Source organism: Lutjanus erythropterus, chromosome 1, assembly GCF_056507025.1.
Source record: "Lutjanus erythropterus isolate fLutEry1 chromosome 1, fLutEry1.hap2, whole genome shotgun sequence".
Taxonomy (NCBI): Eukaryota; Metazoa; Chordata; class Actinopteri; order Lutjaniformes; family Lutjanidae; genus Lutjanus; species Lutjanus erythropterus.
This window is the reverse complement of record NC_139317.1, coordinates 3,124,756-3,139,665: the sequence shown is the minus strand read 5'-3', so window position 1 is coordinate 3,139,665 and position 14,910 is coordinate 3,124,756. Positions and strand designations below refer to the sequence as shown.

General features: G+C 39.8%; 1 protein-coding gene across 4 annotated transcripts in view; it reads right to left on the bottom strand.

Annotated features, from left to right (window-relative positions):
* Nucleotides 1-14,910, bottom strand: part of LOC146332482 (multiple epidermal growth factor-like domains protein 11) — a 220,523-nt gene that overhangs the window by 143,971 nt on the left and 61,642 nt on the right. For all 4 annotated transcript variants that reach the window (XM_084720356.1, XM_084720274.1, XM_084720427.1 and 1 more), the window contains exon 5: nucleotides 10,929-11,029. In XM_084720356.1, the coding sequence (XP_084576482.1) occupies nucleotides 10,929-11,029 (101 nt within the window). The remainder of the gene's footprint in view (nucleotides 1-10,928; nucleotides 11,030-14,910) is intronic.

Here is a 14,910-nt window from a genome sequence, read left to right as displayed (position 1 = left end):
TTTGTCTGCCTTCAAATTAGTAAGTAAAAAGAAAGAAAGTGTGATTTTTTTTTCACTTAAAGGGAAAATTTTGACACTTTTCATGTGGATTTCCACTTGATGTTGCTGACAAATGTCATCAGTTGCAGCGATAAATTCCTCGGCACTGCTAACTGACAGAGAAAGCTCAGTTCTCCTGCTGCAAAATCTGTCGTTCTTCCTGCATCCAGTGTTGTCTTGCATCTCCCTGCTCACTCTCACCATCAGCCTGAAGGAGGAGTGAGTTATAAAACCCTCCAGCAGTGAGTCTGCACTGATGCAGACTCACAAACCACACTCCTCTCAGGTGCAGCACCTGTTTAGTGTCTGTGCAAGTCGCAGTTATTTCCAAAGGATAAGTAATAAGATACTTTATTGGTGTATTTATACCCTCCCCCTTATTTAAAAACTTCAATCATGTTTTAAATAACATAAAATGCTCTGCAAGAAATAGTAAATTGTGTCTGATGTTGTTGTTTTTGCAAGATAAGTTCAAATACCTTGTTAAAATGGCTTTCATGCAGCTCTACATCTTGCCCTCTCCACACAATTCAACCTCTAATTAGCTTCACCTGGCTTCTTCTCTGTTTTGCTAGCTAATCAGCTACATCCAGGTTTCTTGTGGGCGGGGCATCACTGCTAATGATATGCATAGCGTCGCCCCCTCGAATAACAGGATTGGTTCCTGAGGTTTATGACGTCATATATCCAGTGTTTCTAGTCTCCTCCTCTGGGTAGCCAGGGGACATGCTAGGCTTTGTCACCTAACTCGGACTGCAACTTTTATTATTATTTTCAGTACTGATTAATCTGTCGACTGTTTTCTCAACTAATTGATTAATTGTTCAGTTCATGAAATGCCACAAAATGGAGAAACTGTTTCCCAAATCCCGAGGTGACATCCTCAAACATTTTCACCTCAAAGACATTCAAATTTACTGTCAGAGAGGAGTATAAAAAAAAATTCACATTTATTTATTTATGACTCAAAGCAATTAATCGATTATCAAAATAGTTGGCGATTAATTTAATAGGGGATTACAGTTTTTTCACAAATGCTAAAATACTAAACCCCATTCATCAAATTATACGATCTTTTGGCAAAACTCTGAATCCATTCTCACTCCCTAAAACACATTTGGGTTTTTAAGGCACATTTTTCACTGCGATACACTTTTGTTGCAAAATGGTAAACACGGGCTGTAGAAACTCCAACACAACTGTCACTCACTCAACATTTTTCACTTGTTTGTAATGGAGTGAATTACAGGGTTTCACAGTTGTTTACACACTAAAATTGCAGCCACTGAAATCTTAAACTCACGCACCGAATTTCTACACAAAAGCTGCAGCACTGCAAACACAATTTTCTGCCGTACACTCAGTTTTCATATTTTTTTACCCAAAACACTACACACAGTTTTCTACAGATGATCAACATTCAAACTGACAATAAAATCTTTTGTGCTCCTTCAAAAAGCAAAGCCAATTATAATGCCAAACTTTATTTACAGGTTTTAAGAAACTTGTCATAGCATTTGTGAAAAACTGTAATAACTGATTAAATGGTTGCAGCTCTACACCTAATGCTACTTTGGGCAACAAAACTAGACAGTGGCAGTGCAAACAGTGTGGCTCTGCAGGTGGAAGAACAGCATCAAGAAATTTACAGCTTCAACAAACTATATTTACCATCAACACTGACTGAACAGCCACATGAAAAGTGCAGAATTTTCCCTTTAAGTGCACCTCGCTCTAAAGGTGAGAGCACAAACTGTGGACTGCCACGCATGTCCTCCAGACTTTTTTCCACCTTTGTCTCCCAGACCCTGGATGAGTGGCAGACGTTACAATGGAGGGAGGTGGGTGACAGAGAGAGGGGAGGGGGGTGAACCAGGTCACAGACAGCCGAGCCGCTCGGGTTCAACGGCCAGAGGGGCGACGCAAACGGCATTCAAGATCCAGGAAGAAGAAGAAAAAAAAATAGGACAGAATGAGATGGACCGAGAATGAAAGAGGGGAGAAATTATACTGACAAGAGATAAAATGGCCTCAGGCACAAATGGAAAATAACAAAAGGTTTCTCACAGCTACAAGACTGCAAACTTCAACAAAAGATGTGTTCAACTCGGGGTGCTTCCCTAAAAATCTAAAGCCTAGAAGCAAAAAGAGTAAACATGCACAACACAAAATAACATGTTGATTTAAGATCTGCAGTCAAACGGGAAATGAAAAACAGAGCACTCACAGGAAACAGAAGAGGAAAGCCCTCTAATCAAATTAGCAGCCACCCCTCCCCCCCTCCTTCGTTCTCCGTCGGGGAGGGAAACCTTTCAATTAGCTCAGCCCGAGCACATCGCTCAACAAAAGACCTGTCCGACGCCGTTAACGTTAGCAGTGCAGGCAGGCGTCTCCTCATAGTTAACATTGAAGAATTAGCTTCCAGCGATCAAACTACTCAGCCAACGGGAGCAGGAGGACGTATGTGTGTATGTGTGTGTATGTGTGTGTGTGTGTGCGCACACGGGCAGCATCACACAATGGAGTGGAGGGGGTATTTGTCTCGGTCCCCCAGGAGAATCTAATAAAGTTGTTTACAAGCAGATGTTGAATAAAGACACACAATACGCTTCTCTTTACCCTCTCTGTCCCCGCAGGCAAACCCATTCACTTCCTCTCTTCAATAAGAGAAAGAAACGTCGCCCTATAGAATTTACCATCTAGGGTGGATAATTGATTTCTTTTGCTGGATCAAGGAACGTATAGCAGCATGAGATAAAGACCGGCCTGGGAGATATTCTCTTCTTCTCACAGACGTTGACATTGTGGAGTTTCGCAAGTTTACTTTCATTTTCTAAATTTTATCTGTGTGTGTGTGTGTGTGTGTGTGTGTAGGTTGCAGGTGGACGGAGGAGTCACGCTGAGAAACTGCTACTGAAATATAAATTATTTTCTTTTACAGAACATTAAAAATCTTGTTTGACCACCTCCCATGACTTTGTCATATGAAATCCAGCTGGGGCTCTGGGCACTTTATTGTGTAACGGGATTAATTTCCACAGAAATGTTCAGACACATCCGTAAACAGACAAATGTACATACACAAACTCAAACTGGCTCGAGGCAAAAAAAACAGGACAGACGGTCTTATCTGTCCTTTCAATATACAGCTACATTTTCACTGTGAAATATTAAAACAAATTTAAGTAAGAGAGTTGAATATTGTTCAGGCTCCTCCTCTCTATATCAGCATCAAACATCTATCAATATTCACAGGTTCACCACAGCTGTGATTTGGAGAAACTATGGTTGTTTCAGCAACTTTAAAGGTGCAAAACAATATTTAAGAATTCAATGCATACTCCATACATATAGGGGGCAGCACATGACCAGAGTAATTGCTAACTGATGCCAACTGTAGCTGCTGCTAGTTAGTTAGCTCAGTTAGCTGCGCAGCAGAGTTTTGATGTACTTTAGTGTGCTACTAAGGTAAACTTTAGGAAAGGAGCTTCCTTTCGTGCGAATGTTTCCCAGACTGTCCTTTAGCGGGTGCTCTTTAGGAGGAGGTTGGAGGTATCATGTGCCGTGGTGCACATGTCAACTGATCACTTCTAAAGGCTCATAAATGACGTTGTAATTCTAACCCACCACTGATGAGATATCTTGTCAATTTGTGTTTTCACTGCGAGAAGGTAGTGTGACACATCATCTGACAAAAAATTGTCACTCAAAGAAGAATGGAACCACTGAAACTGAGCAGCAGAAGAAGGTGGTGTTATCTAGCTTGAAGACATCGGTGCACGGCTGCAGATCTGTGGGTCGAAGAGCATCATGACGTGGCCACAGAGCGGGGCTCTTCGCGCTGCAGCCCCTGGGACCACGCTGCAGCCGGGACAGACAACGCTCCAGAACCTGGGCCTCTTTGACAGTGTTTTGGGTGGGGGGGGGCGGGTGACACACACACACACACACACACACTCAATGTTAGCCACGTTAGCCACACTGTCGTGTTTAAAATGTCTCTTTCACAAAAACGTTGTTTTCTCAGTTTTTGTCTGAAAATCAGATTCTTTGATGCAGTCAACTGGCAGTCAAAGACAGAATGAAACGCGAACAAAATTTTTTTGTCTAAAACTATAAAACTAGAAGATTTGTTCTTTCTTTTGATATATTCCATGTTAACATTCATAGAACTGAATATTCTGTAGGTGTTGGCAAAACTGCTGGCGCTGGCTGACAACTTTCTCAAAAAAAAACCCAAAAACAAAAAAAAAAACGCTGGCTGGGAAAGAGTTAATATAAGAGGTGTTGCCATAATCATTTTACCTTAATCTAAAATTACAGCAAAGGAAGCCATGCCTACTAAAGATCATCTGCTTAATCTATTCATGTGATATATTTTGAATATGAGTTGGGACATATAAGCCACAGTCTGGGACGTCTTCAAAGGGCAGGAAAGATGAGCAGAGTGTTCCTCTGCTGGCAGCGTTCAGCACTCAGGGTCAGTCTGGGGTGCTGGAGCCTAACCAGACAGTCATATCCTCAATAATCCTCCACTACATAAAAAAAACACTTTTTTTCCCCCACAATTTCTTTTTACAAAAGAGCCTGAGGGTGAGTAGATAATGACTGATTTCTGGGTGAACTATCCTTTTAAGCTGAGTTGATGGACGAGCTGATGCTAGCATCATGTGAGGGACAGACAGTTTGATCTGAGACTTCAATCAGCATGAAGGTCCAGAGACAGATGCACTGCTGACATTTTATATTTGTATCAGGAATTAATGATGAACACATTTACTGATAATAAGCATCAAATAAAACAGTTACTGTAATAAAGCTTTTAAATGTTCTTTTAGTCCACGTTTTTATTATTAAGCTGATGTATTACATGATATCTTCACGTCTTAAAATAACTTAAATTGGCAGCCTTAGTTTTAGTTTTAGCCTGTTTGTCGGTCTGGTGTTAGTGTTCAGGTCTGTGTTGTCTTCACTCCAGTCAGTTAGGGAGGAGTGTTGCATCTGGCTGTTTTGGTCCGTTCGTTTAAAAAAGCCCTAATGAAGACCAACAATGGCCAAAGAAGATCTCTTTTTTCTTAATTATTTAGCCACCACAATAAGCCATTTCCTCCAGTGTTGCTACCTTTTTTTTTCTTATATTTTGCTTTGATTGCCTTCCTGTTTGGAGTCCATGATTAGCCCAGGTGGAGCTAATCGTAGTATAAAATGTTATTTGTTTTTTGTTAATAACCTCTAATGTCTGCCAACACTGTGACGTTCTCTACAGCAGTGTTTCACAAACTTTTTTTTTTGGAGGACTACGGTTTGAAAATGACAAACCATGGTGACCCAATTCACAATAGGCCTTATAACTAAAGCCTGGGAAGGGTTCATTTATGCATAAATGAAAATTTCTGACCATTTTTTACTGACTTTTTCCACATCATCTCATATTATTCTTGATGAACGTTGTTGAAACCATACATGAATGAAGGAACAAATACTTTATTTCAGTTAAAAAATAATTATTTCAGAAAATAAGAATGAACTGAAAAGGGAATGGGCTGAAGGCCAAGGCCTATTTTTGTCTGTCCATTACAATCCATTAAGAAAAGATAACCCTGAATATCAGCAATACAAAAAAGAAAGATTCTCCTCTAAATTATAATCCTTAATTATTTTGAAACTCAACAGAGAGCTACACAACTTCAACTCATCACTCTGTCAGTTCCATAGTAGAGTTTGAGACCCGTGCCCAAACCTGACGGGACCCGACAGGTTCGGGTCGGGTCGGGTCTTATTTCTCACATATTTCAGAGGCTCATGTCACATTCGGGCTTTACTATATTTATTCATTTATCTTCAGTTTTCCTCCCCAATTTAGTCATTGCCTTGGTTTGTACATACAGGGTTTGTTAAGAAAAATGTCGGGTTCGGGCTGAAATACGTTAACAATGGTCGGGTTCAGGTTGGTTTCGGACAGAATTTTGAAGGCCCGATTAAAGCGCTATTCCATAGGTTAACTCCCAAAACTGAAACGTATTTATAATTTATGTTGGTTCCTACTTTACTTACTTGTTTCAAAGATGCAAAACTCTCTTAAATTATAATTTCACCCTCTTAATAAAAAAAAAATGTTGAATGCAAACAGGAAGGCTGTTTTCACTGTTTTTAAAAAGACAATATCTAAACATTTTAAGGTTCAGGACTCTATAAGTTAAAACCCTGCTGGAGTTTCACAGGAAAACAGTGTTGCAGAATCTCCGGTTTAAGTGAATGGAGACCAGTTTTCGAATGTAAAAAACAACCCCAGAAAAAAACATAAATGCCTCCATACTGCTTGTCTGGTGTAATCCAAGCCCGCTAAAGCCCCAACATGCCGTTTGCACACCGTCACACCACACACACAGTTCAGACAGTGTGCACGTGAACGTGGCTCCAAGCTACGAATCTACAGTGAGGATTCAGGTTAACATGGTGGAAATGACATTTCTTTAGTTAACTTTGCATGTCGGTGCTTTAAGAGACTTAGATCACACCAGATGAGCAGTGTGGAGGCATTTTATGTTTTTATTTTGTTAATTTTTTTTGTTTACAAACTGGTCACTATTCACTTCCACTGTTTGGGAGATTCTGTAACGCTGTTTTCCTGTGAAACTCCAACAGTGTTTTGTGGACTAAAAAACGAAACCTCAGTATGAGGGTGAGTAGATAATGACTGAATTTTCATTTTTGGGTGAAGTATCCCTTTAAATTTGCAAAATTACCTCCAAAGTCTTTCATTAATTTGGCAACACAAATGAAACCTCCTGAAACCCACACCTGTGGGTCACGAGCCGGTCTCTGAAAATGACTGCAGGATCAGATAAACTCAGTAAAAACAGGTTATTCCTCTATGTTCTGTCCTACACTGTATACAGGTGGACGACAGTTACATCCCTCTTATGTAATATTAATAGTTTTTATAGTGTGTGAATCAGGGCAGGTCCTGTGGACGGTGTGTGAGTCTGTGGATGTGTTCTAGACTTTGGGAGACTTTGTCAGAAGTGATGAGATAAAAATATGTGTGAGAGAAGCAGAGAGCGAGTGCCGTGTGCGCTTCTCTAACAATTAAGAACAGAAGCTGAAGACTGAGTTTACACTTAAATAAAGAGGGAACATCTGTTGTCTCAGCTGCTCCGTCTAATTGTCTGATGTTCTGTTGGATGTGCGAGTTGGGTTTTTCTTTGGCTGCAAAAGGAGCTTCAAATTAAAATGATTGCACAGAGAAATACTGGTGTTTTATCTCACCGAACAACTTTTTTCAAAAACAGAACCGTCCCTCATATCAGGGAATGAAGCTAAACACATCTGTAGATAAGGTGAATGAGAAAGATATCGAAAAGATATCCTTTTTCTGAAATATTAAAATGTCTCTTTTACTTAAAATAAAAGGCAACAGAGGAAGCAGTGAATGACCCATCGTTCAGATAACATATCTTCATATTTTCCAGTTTTAAGAGATATCTGACATCCTCTAACTCCATATTAGCAGACGTTTTGTGCTCGCAGCGTTTGTTTCCCCTCTGTTTGCGTTGATTTCAAAGCTGTGTGTGGTAAAACTTTAAGCAGAAATGGATCCACTTTGTAACGCAGGCAGATTGATCTAACTTTGACAGCTCTAACAGCAGATATAGATAACTGTCTGGCGAGTGAAAAGATAACGACTGAGATTGAATCACTGTTCCACAAGATACACTGCAATTTTAACAAGGCGGATACTTTGTGTGTATCAAGTGGAAAAAGTTTGAAAATAACAATGTAGATGACAGGAAAATGATTTTGTTTGTTGCAGAGACGATATGCAGAGCTGCCGTTCCCCTGTGGTGGGAATATTTCAGAAAATCCAGCTGCATTCTGCAGATAGTGCTGTCTGATAGGAAACAACAATGTTGGGTATGTTTTTATTTGCCATTTGATCAAAACACAATGTGCATTTGCAGCATTTTAAGAGCCCCCTGACACCACATCTATAAGACGAGAGCAATGCGAGTTAACTTCTCATGAAAAAAAGTTGAATTTTGTTCAGTCAGAATGTGAACTGAGACTTTTTATTTGGTCTTTATGTCGTCGTTAGATCTTTGTTGCTGTCGGTATCCTGTTACACAGCACTGTGGAAAGCTCTGTGCCTTCCAGCTGCACAGAATCAAGTATTTAACAAGACTATTATATAAAATAAAGTGTCCATAAGATACATTTGTTATATGCTTCTGGTTAAAAATGGATTATTACTTTTTATGAGCCTCTATAAGAGGAGAAATTGCAGTTCTAAGGGTTTACAACCTATTTTATCATGGCCACTGATAATTTTCAATTCAGATCGGCAGGCAAGAGTGCATTATTTTCTTTTAAATGGAAAGTTCCAGTCCTCGATTATAATTGGCTGAGCACATTACATCAGTATTACTGTGTTAAGATGTCAGATTTTGTTGTGAATTTTGATTTACTGGACGGGCTAAGTGTGGAGGAGCGGTGGAAAGAGATGGAAAGGATAGAGGAGGAAGATAAAAAAGAAAGGAGACACGCTGACAGTAATGACTGAGCTGGAAACGTCTAGAAATAATGGTGGGACTGTTAAACAGACTATAGGGTCTGTTCACTGTCTTCAGACAGAGGCAACGTTTACAAGACAGCAGTTTTGCTACAAATGGAAAAGTTTTTCATTTGCGTTTTAAAAAGTTCCTTGTTCAAATGACCATGCTGTGAGGAGGATCCCCTTGCACACAAAGCCGCAAAAGTGCTGTAGTATGCACGCCAGGCCAGTAGTTGGCAATGTAACTTAGTAATCAAACACCACAGAATAACACAATAAGGCTGCGCTTTCTTCTACAGAGTGGTGAGTACAAACAAACGAGAAGATAATGGCGGATGCACGCTCAAATGCACGTCTCTGCTGAGCACAGTGATGGTGCAACAAATCTACATTCTGCAGGAAGGAGGTTAATAAACTCGGTTCAGTCAGCGTCACAAACTCAGCTCCGTAGTTCGTTTGTGCGTGGCTATTTAACTGAAAACATAATATGCATGTGTGTGTCGTCACCGTTTTCACAGGAACCACACGTTGCCAGTTACAAATGTTTGCGTTTTTGAGGCCCCCAAAGTGAATGAATGACCAAAACTCAACAAAAGTTTACCAGTTTATGCTAAAAGTGTTGTCGAGTAAACAGCACCCCCGTGTTCCAACAAAGATCTGGCCAATGATTTTAAATCAATCACCAAAATGGAGCTAATCCAGGCTCTTTGTCAGTTTTACAGAAACGAGAAAAATGGGAAAGGTAAACCCTGTGGTTTCAGCAGCCATGTTGGCCTACATGCAGGATTTTAATTGGTCCAATGATCCACTAAAGAACACACAGGGAGCCTACAGGGATTTATGTTGGAGCAGCCAGGAAGCTCGCTGTGTCCTGTCGCTCTGCTGGAGAAATGAAGTTACAGTTAAAGTTCAGTCAGGAAGACTAGACTTTTGCACATTTGGCCTGTTGTTTATTCTCCTTACTTTCTTTCACTCCTCTCACACATGCTCACTCTGCCTGCTGTCACTGTTTGAGGCTACATCAGCTGTTCTTTCAGCTGATCACCTCTATCCAATAGCGCAGCGATACACCTTCATCTTTAGCCTTCATCTTCCTGCTTCTTCACAGACTCATTAATTCATCAGCCTCATCAGTCCCAGGGTCATCAGCTGCTGCTACCTGTGTGTCTAGACGCCATACTGCTGCTCAGGGCAGGTGGCCCTCGATTACAAAAATCTCCTTGTGGAATCTAAGTGCCAAAGACCTTCTGTCAACCAAACATCACATATCATTTGTATCAAGATTTATTTCAACTTCCTTCACTTGTCTCCACTGATTGAAGTACCTGTTCGCTGCAGTCCGCCGGCCTTTTATCTCCATCCAAACACCAACAATCAATCGTAACTTGAACGCATGAAATGTAAGTTCAAAAAAACAATAACAAAAGATGTAGTTTGATGACATCAGTGAAGCAGCATCGTAGATGAACTAGTGATTTAGTTCAACAGATAGTTCAGTTTTAGGGATTTTACTGTTTTTCCCAGAGTTGAAAACTAAGTGTCTTTGGACAGAGCTTGTATGTATTTGGTATAGTCAAACAGCAATATTAGGCTGTCTTGGCTCAATTGTTGAGTGTCTATAGAATCAAATAACATAATCATGATCCCACAGACATCCAGGAAACGAGCAGAACTAAATATGTAAGCTCAGTGAGGCACTTTTTCCCCAAGTTGTGTCTGACAGGAGACCTACAGTCACAGACTTTGAAAATCCCTGGCTGAGACCACAACTCTCCTCTCCTCAGTCTTGTTTCCAGCTGCAGCAGGCAGCTGTTTTACAAAAAAAAAAGAAAAAAATAGCTTGGATAAACCCAGAGTACAATACCTGCCCAGCAGCAAACAGAAGAAGTTAGAGAGGAGCTGGTAAAGAACAAAAAAGTTAACCTCAGCTTAAAAGTTCTGAAGCGTTTGCATTTCTCTTCATTATACCACATTTCTCATGACACATCAACTATTCTCTATTCTTGTTTGGGTGTGTTCACAGTCAGAGAGCAGATAATAAGTGACATTTCTCTGTATGTGTGTGATGAAACCAGATTTTAATATTGTAGTTTAAAAGTTTTGTAATCTGCCCCCTGCTGCGCTCATTGTAACTGTGTGTTGCAAAGCAAGCAAAGCAAAAAAAAATTAGAAATTCTCAAGAGTTGTTAAATGAACTTGTTTGTTTACCATTAAAGTTCAATTTTTTACCACCAGCATAACAAGCACAACATAATTTCATTGCCTTGTTTTGTATCTATAAGAAATATGCCCTCGGCTGAATTTATCCAAACTAAAAAAAAGAATCAACACAACTTACGAACACACAGGTTTCCACTTTCATAGAAGCCTGGACAGCACTGAGAGCGTCGCCTGTACATCGTCCTCACACCTCGTCTGTATGCCGTCTTGTAGCTGATCCTGCACACAAACACACACACACACACACACACAGACACACAAACAGACAGAGTGAGGAGAGCTTCTGTCTGATAATGTGAAGTTTCACTATTTTCACCTTAAAGGTGCGATGTGAAAGAATTAGCCACCTGTCAGAGTCATACTCCAAACAATCAGAGGGCAGCATATCTCCATAGTAACCACTACCTGCTGCTAACTGTAGCTGCAATTAACTAGTTAGCACAGTTAGCTGTGCAGCTAGCTAACCCAGGTGACTGAAGTCTGTGCAGGGGAGGTGTGGTATTTTGAAATACCACACTACTGATAAGCTGACTGCACAGATGGCAACTGCAAAAAATGTTATGCTCATATTTTTTTCTTTTTCCCTTCTTGTTTTACACTTCAGTGCATTTTAAATGAATAAACCAATGCTTCAACGAATTGAACAAGCAAAACGAGGGCCAGTAACGGTTCAAGCTCAATTATGGATCGATACCAGCTGTTCATAACCCAAATTTTGATGCATTTTACCATATTTTATATTGTTTAAGCGTTTATTTTGTAGGTTAACCTATTAAGAATTTGTATGCTGCATGGCTAATGTGGCTCCTCCTGCAGTGTGTGAACATGAAGCCTTATATGAAGCCAACTAAATAACGAGAGCAGTACGTCAGATGCCAGTAACAGTATTGTCATGTTGCTTTAGCTTGTTGTTAGCTTTAGATTTGTTGTTTTATTGTTAAACTGCTCTGCTGGTGTGTGTCTGTGTGTTTGTGTTGCTGCAGCATATAAATATACTTGATAGACATGCCCTGAAGGTAATGATACAGCTGCATGAGAAAATGGTCAAAATGCAGGAATTCATTTGCAACATTTTGTAACTATGATTAGCACCCAGCAGCTAGCTTGCTCAGACCATTGCATTTGCAATAATGTCAGATACACTTAGCATTACTGTATTCATTCATCATTTCATTTATCTGAGGTAATTTGCGAAAACAAATGAATGGTGCAAACACTGCATAAGTTGCTCTGGAGCCAACCTTAACTGAAATCACAGCGACACCCATAGAGTGCTGGTGTTTACACTGCTAGCACAGGAGCTTTGGACCGCTGGGAGAAGATTATCAGGCCTGAAACAGGGCGGAACGTATGTGGAATGCTGACGGAGTGAAGCGTCAGGCAAGTGGGAAACAGAACCAGGCCCAGTAGACATGGCCAGTCTGGGACCAAACAGCCCCCCAGTTTTACAACAGGGGATACAGTCCTGAGGTGATTTATAGCAGCTCTGACCCGGACTCTGACTCCCGAGACAAAGACGTGACAGGCAGGGAAAGGAGAGACGGGAAGTGGGAGAGGAGTGAGAGGGAGGTTGGGTATCAGAGAGGCAGCGAGGTGCCAGAATATTTTCACATCTAACTCAGTCAATTAAGGATGAAGTGAATAAAGTTTGATCGTTGGAACAGTGGTTTAATTTTGTTTCTGTCAAGTGTATTTAATGATGAGTTAATGAGGCATTAAAGCTTGTCTTGGTTCTGAAAAAGAGAAAAAATTTGAATTCAGGAGGAGCACAGCTGTATTTTTTTTGTTTTATGAGGAAAATAGTGTTAGAATATTTTCTTTCTTGACATTTTGTGAGTTTATTTTGTTTATCTATTAGAGTAAAAAAGCTAAGAGAGCTTGTGGACCGTAGCTGCTCCCAGCTAAAACTATGAGGGGAGGCCTGAGCTACGCTGTCGGACTATAACCTCCAACAGGTACAAAGTGGTATTATGAGACAGGAAGAGCCAAGGCTAGCTGGTTAGCATGCTAACTTCAGCACATATCTCTGCAACACAATATACAGTCTTTGACATAATATCAAAACTTTTATTTCTTCTCATTCTGTTGATATTTTTAGTTCATTTTTGAGTGTTTTACACTAAAATTCATACATATTGACTGAAAGTTCATGTATTTTTTTTTTATATTTTTATATTTTTTCTTCAGGCTTTTTGTCCACTAAAATAGCACCACAACATTTAGTAAAAAGTTTAAACTAACATTTTACGTGTCCTGGTGCCATTAAGAATGAGGGCCTATAAAAACATAGTAAAAATGTGCTCACATCACTGCACTTCTTAAAGACACTTCTGAACGTTTAAGGGAGTTTCTCTTCACTCATTCAAGGACGCTGATGTTGTCTGACATTTCAGCTTAAGATCAATGACTCAGCTCTTAGCTGGAGGAGCTAAACTGGTGGCTATAAAGCTTAATGTGGTCATTAAAGCCGACACGCTGACGGTCGCTCATCAAAATGACCACATCAGGCGGAGCTGAAGTGCCGGTGTCGGGTTGTAGACACTAGTGACTGACTGCCTCTGGGCTTCAGCAGCAGAATACAGTACAACATGTGCAGAGATAGACATACTGTGTCTGAGATGTGGACGGGCTCCATAATGTCTCTAATGTCTCTTCTTACAGTCCACACTTGTGCTCAAATAACTCCTTTTCTTAAAAAGCATCAAAAAATAGCAGCAAGTGGTTTATTTATTCATTCAGAGGAATAAAGGTCTCCAACTTTTGCACTTCTTTCCAGCAGTAAAGTGCAGAAGAGGTTAACTTATTCTGTGATCTGTGTCACTGTTGTTCACTTTGAATTAAACTAAAGATATTTAATATGGTCTTAAAAATAAAAAACGTAGGTATGCTGTCACTTAAAACTTCTGACCTTTTCATAAAACTCACAGTGGTGAGTGAGATGACTGTCTTGAGTAATGAATCGAATGTCAGCGAAGACAGTTTAGTGAACTCGACTGTATGATGGTTTGACTGATTTGATTTCATTTATTTATTTTGAATTAAATAATATTCTGTCATTATCTACTCACCCACATGCTGATTGAAGGTCGGGTTTAGTTTTTTTGTCCACAAAACACTGCTGGAGTTTCACAGGAAAACAGTGTTGCAGAATCTCCCAAACAATGGAAGTGAATGGTGACCAGTTTTCAAATGTAAAAAAACAACAGAATTGACATAAAATGCCTCCATATTGCTCGTCTGGTGTGATCCAAGTCGTCTAAAGTCCCAACAAGCTGTTTGCACACCGTCACACCACACACACAGTTCAGACAGTGTGCATGTGAACGTGGCTCCAAGCTCAACATCTACAGTGAAGATTCAGACTAGAAACATGGTGGAAATAACATTTTTTTGATCAACTTGTCATGTTGGGACTTTCGGAGACTTGGGTTACACCAGATGAGCAGTATGGAGGCATTTTATGATTTTATTCTGTTGCTTTTTTTACGTTTGAAAACTGGTCACCATTCACTTCCAGTGTTTGTGAGATTCTACAACACTGTTTTCCAGCAGTGTTTTGTGGACTGAAAAACTAAACCCAACCTTCAATCAGCATGAGGGTGAGTAGAAAATGACTAATAATAATGACTTTGTGAGAACTATCCCTTTAATATAATGAACAAAGAATTGCGTGTAATATTCAGTAATATTCAAACATGCTGATTTGTAATCTACCTGCACAAATTGTTTGCAGTTTCTAATATATCTTTTCGCCACTTCACTCCTCTTATACCGCAGCTTTCAATTTTATTAATTAATATTTCATAATCTCTGAAATACTTTTTTTAATCAGTAAAGACAAGACAAGTAGTTATTTCTTCAGTTAATTCCATTAATGTCATAGATGTTGATCTGATTGTTCTGAAGCCAGACTGACTGTCCACCAACAATTTGTGCTTCGCAATGATAAAAAGTTTCTCCAACATTTTAGAGAACTGGTGAAGTAACGACACAGACGTTTCTCCTCATCTTTATATAATGGAATAATTTTGTCTGGAAGGAGAAACAAGCTGTGTTCTGTTATAAAAAACTAATGTGAATTTTTAGTGTTGAACAAGCTG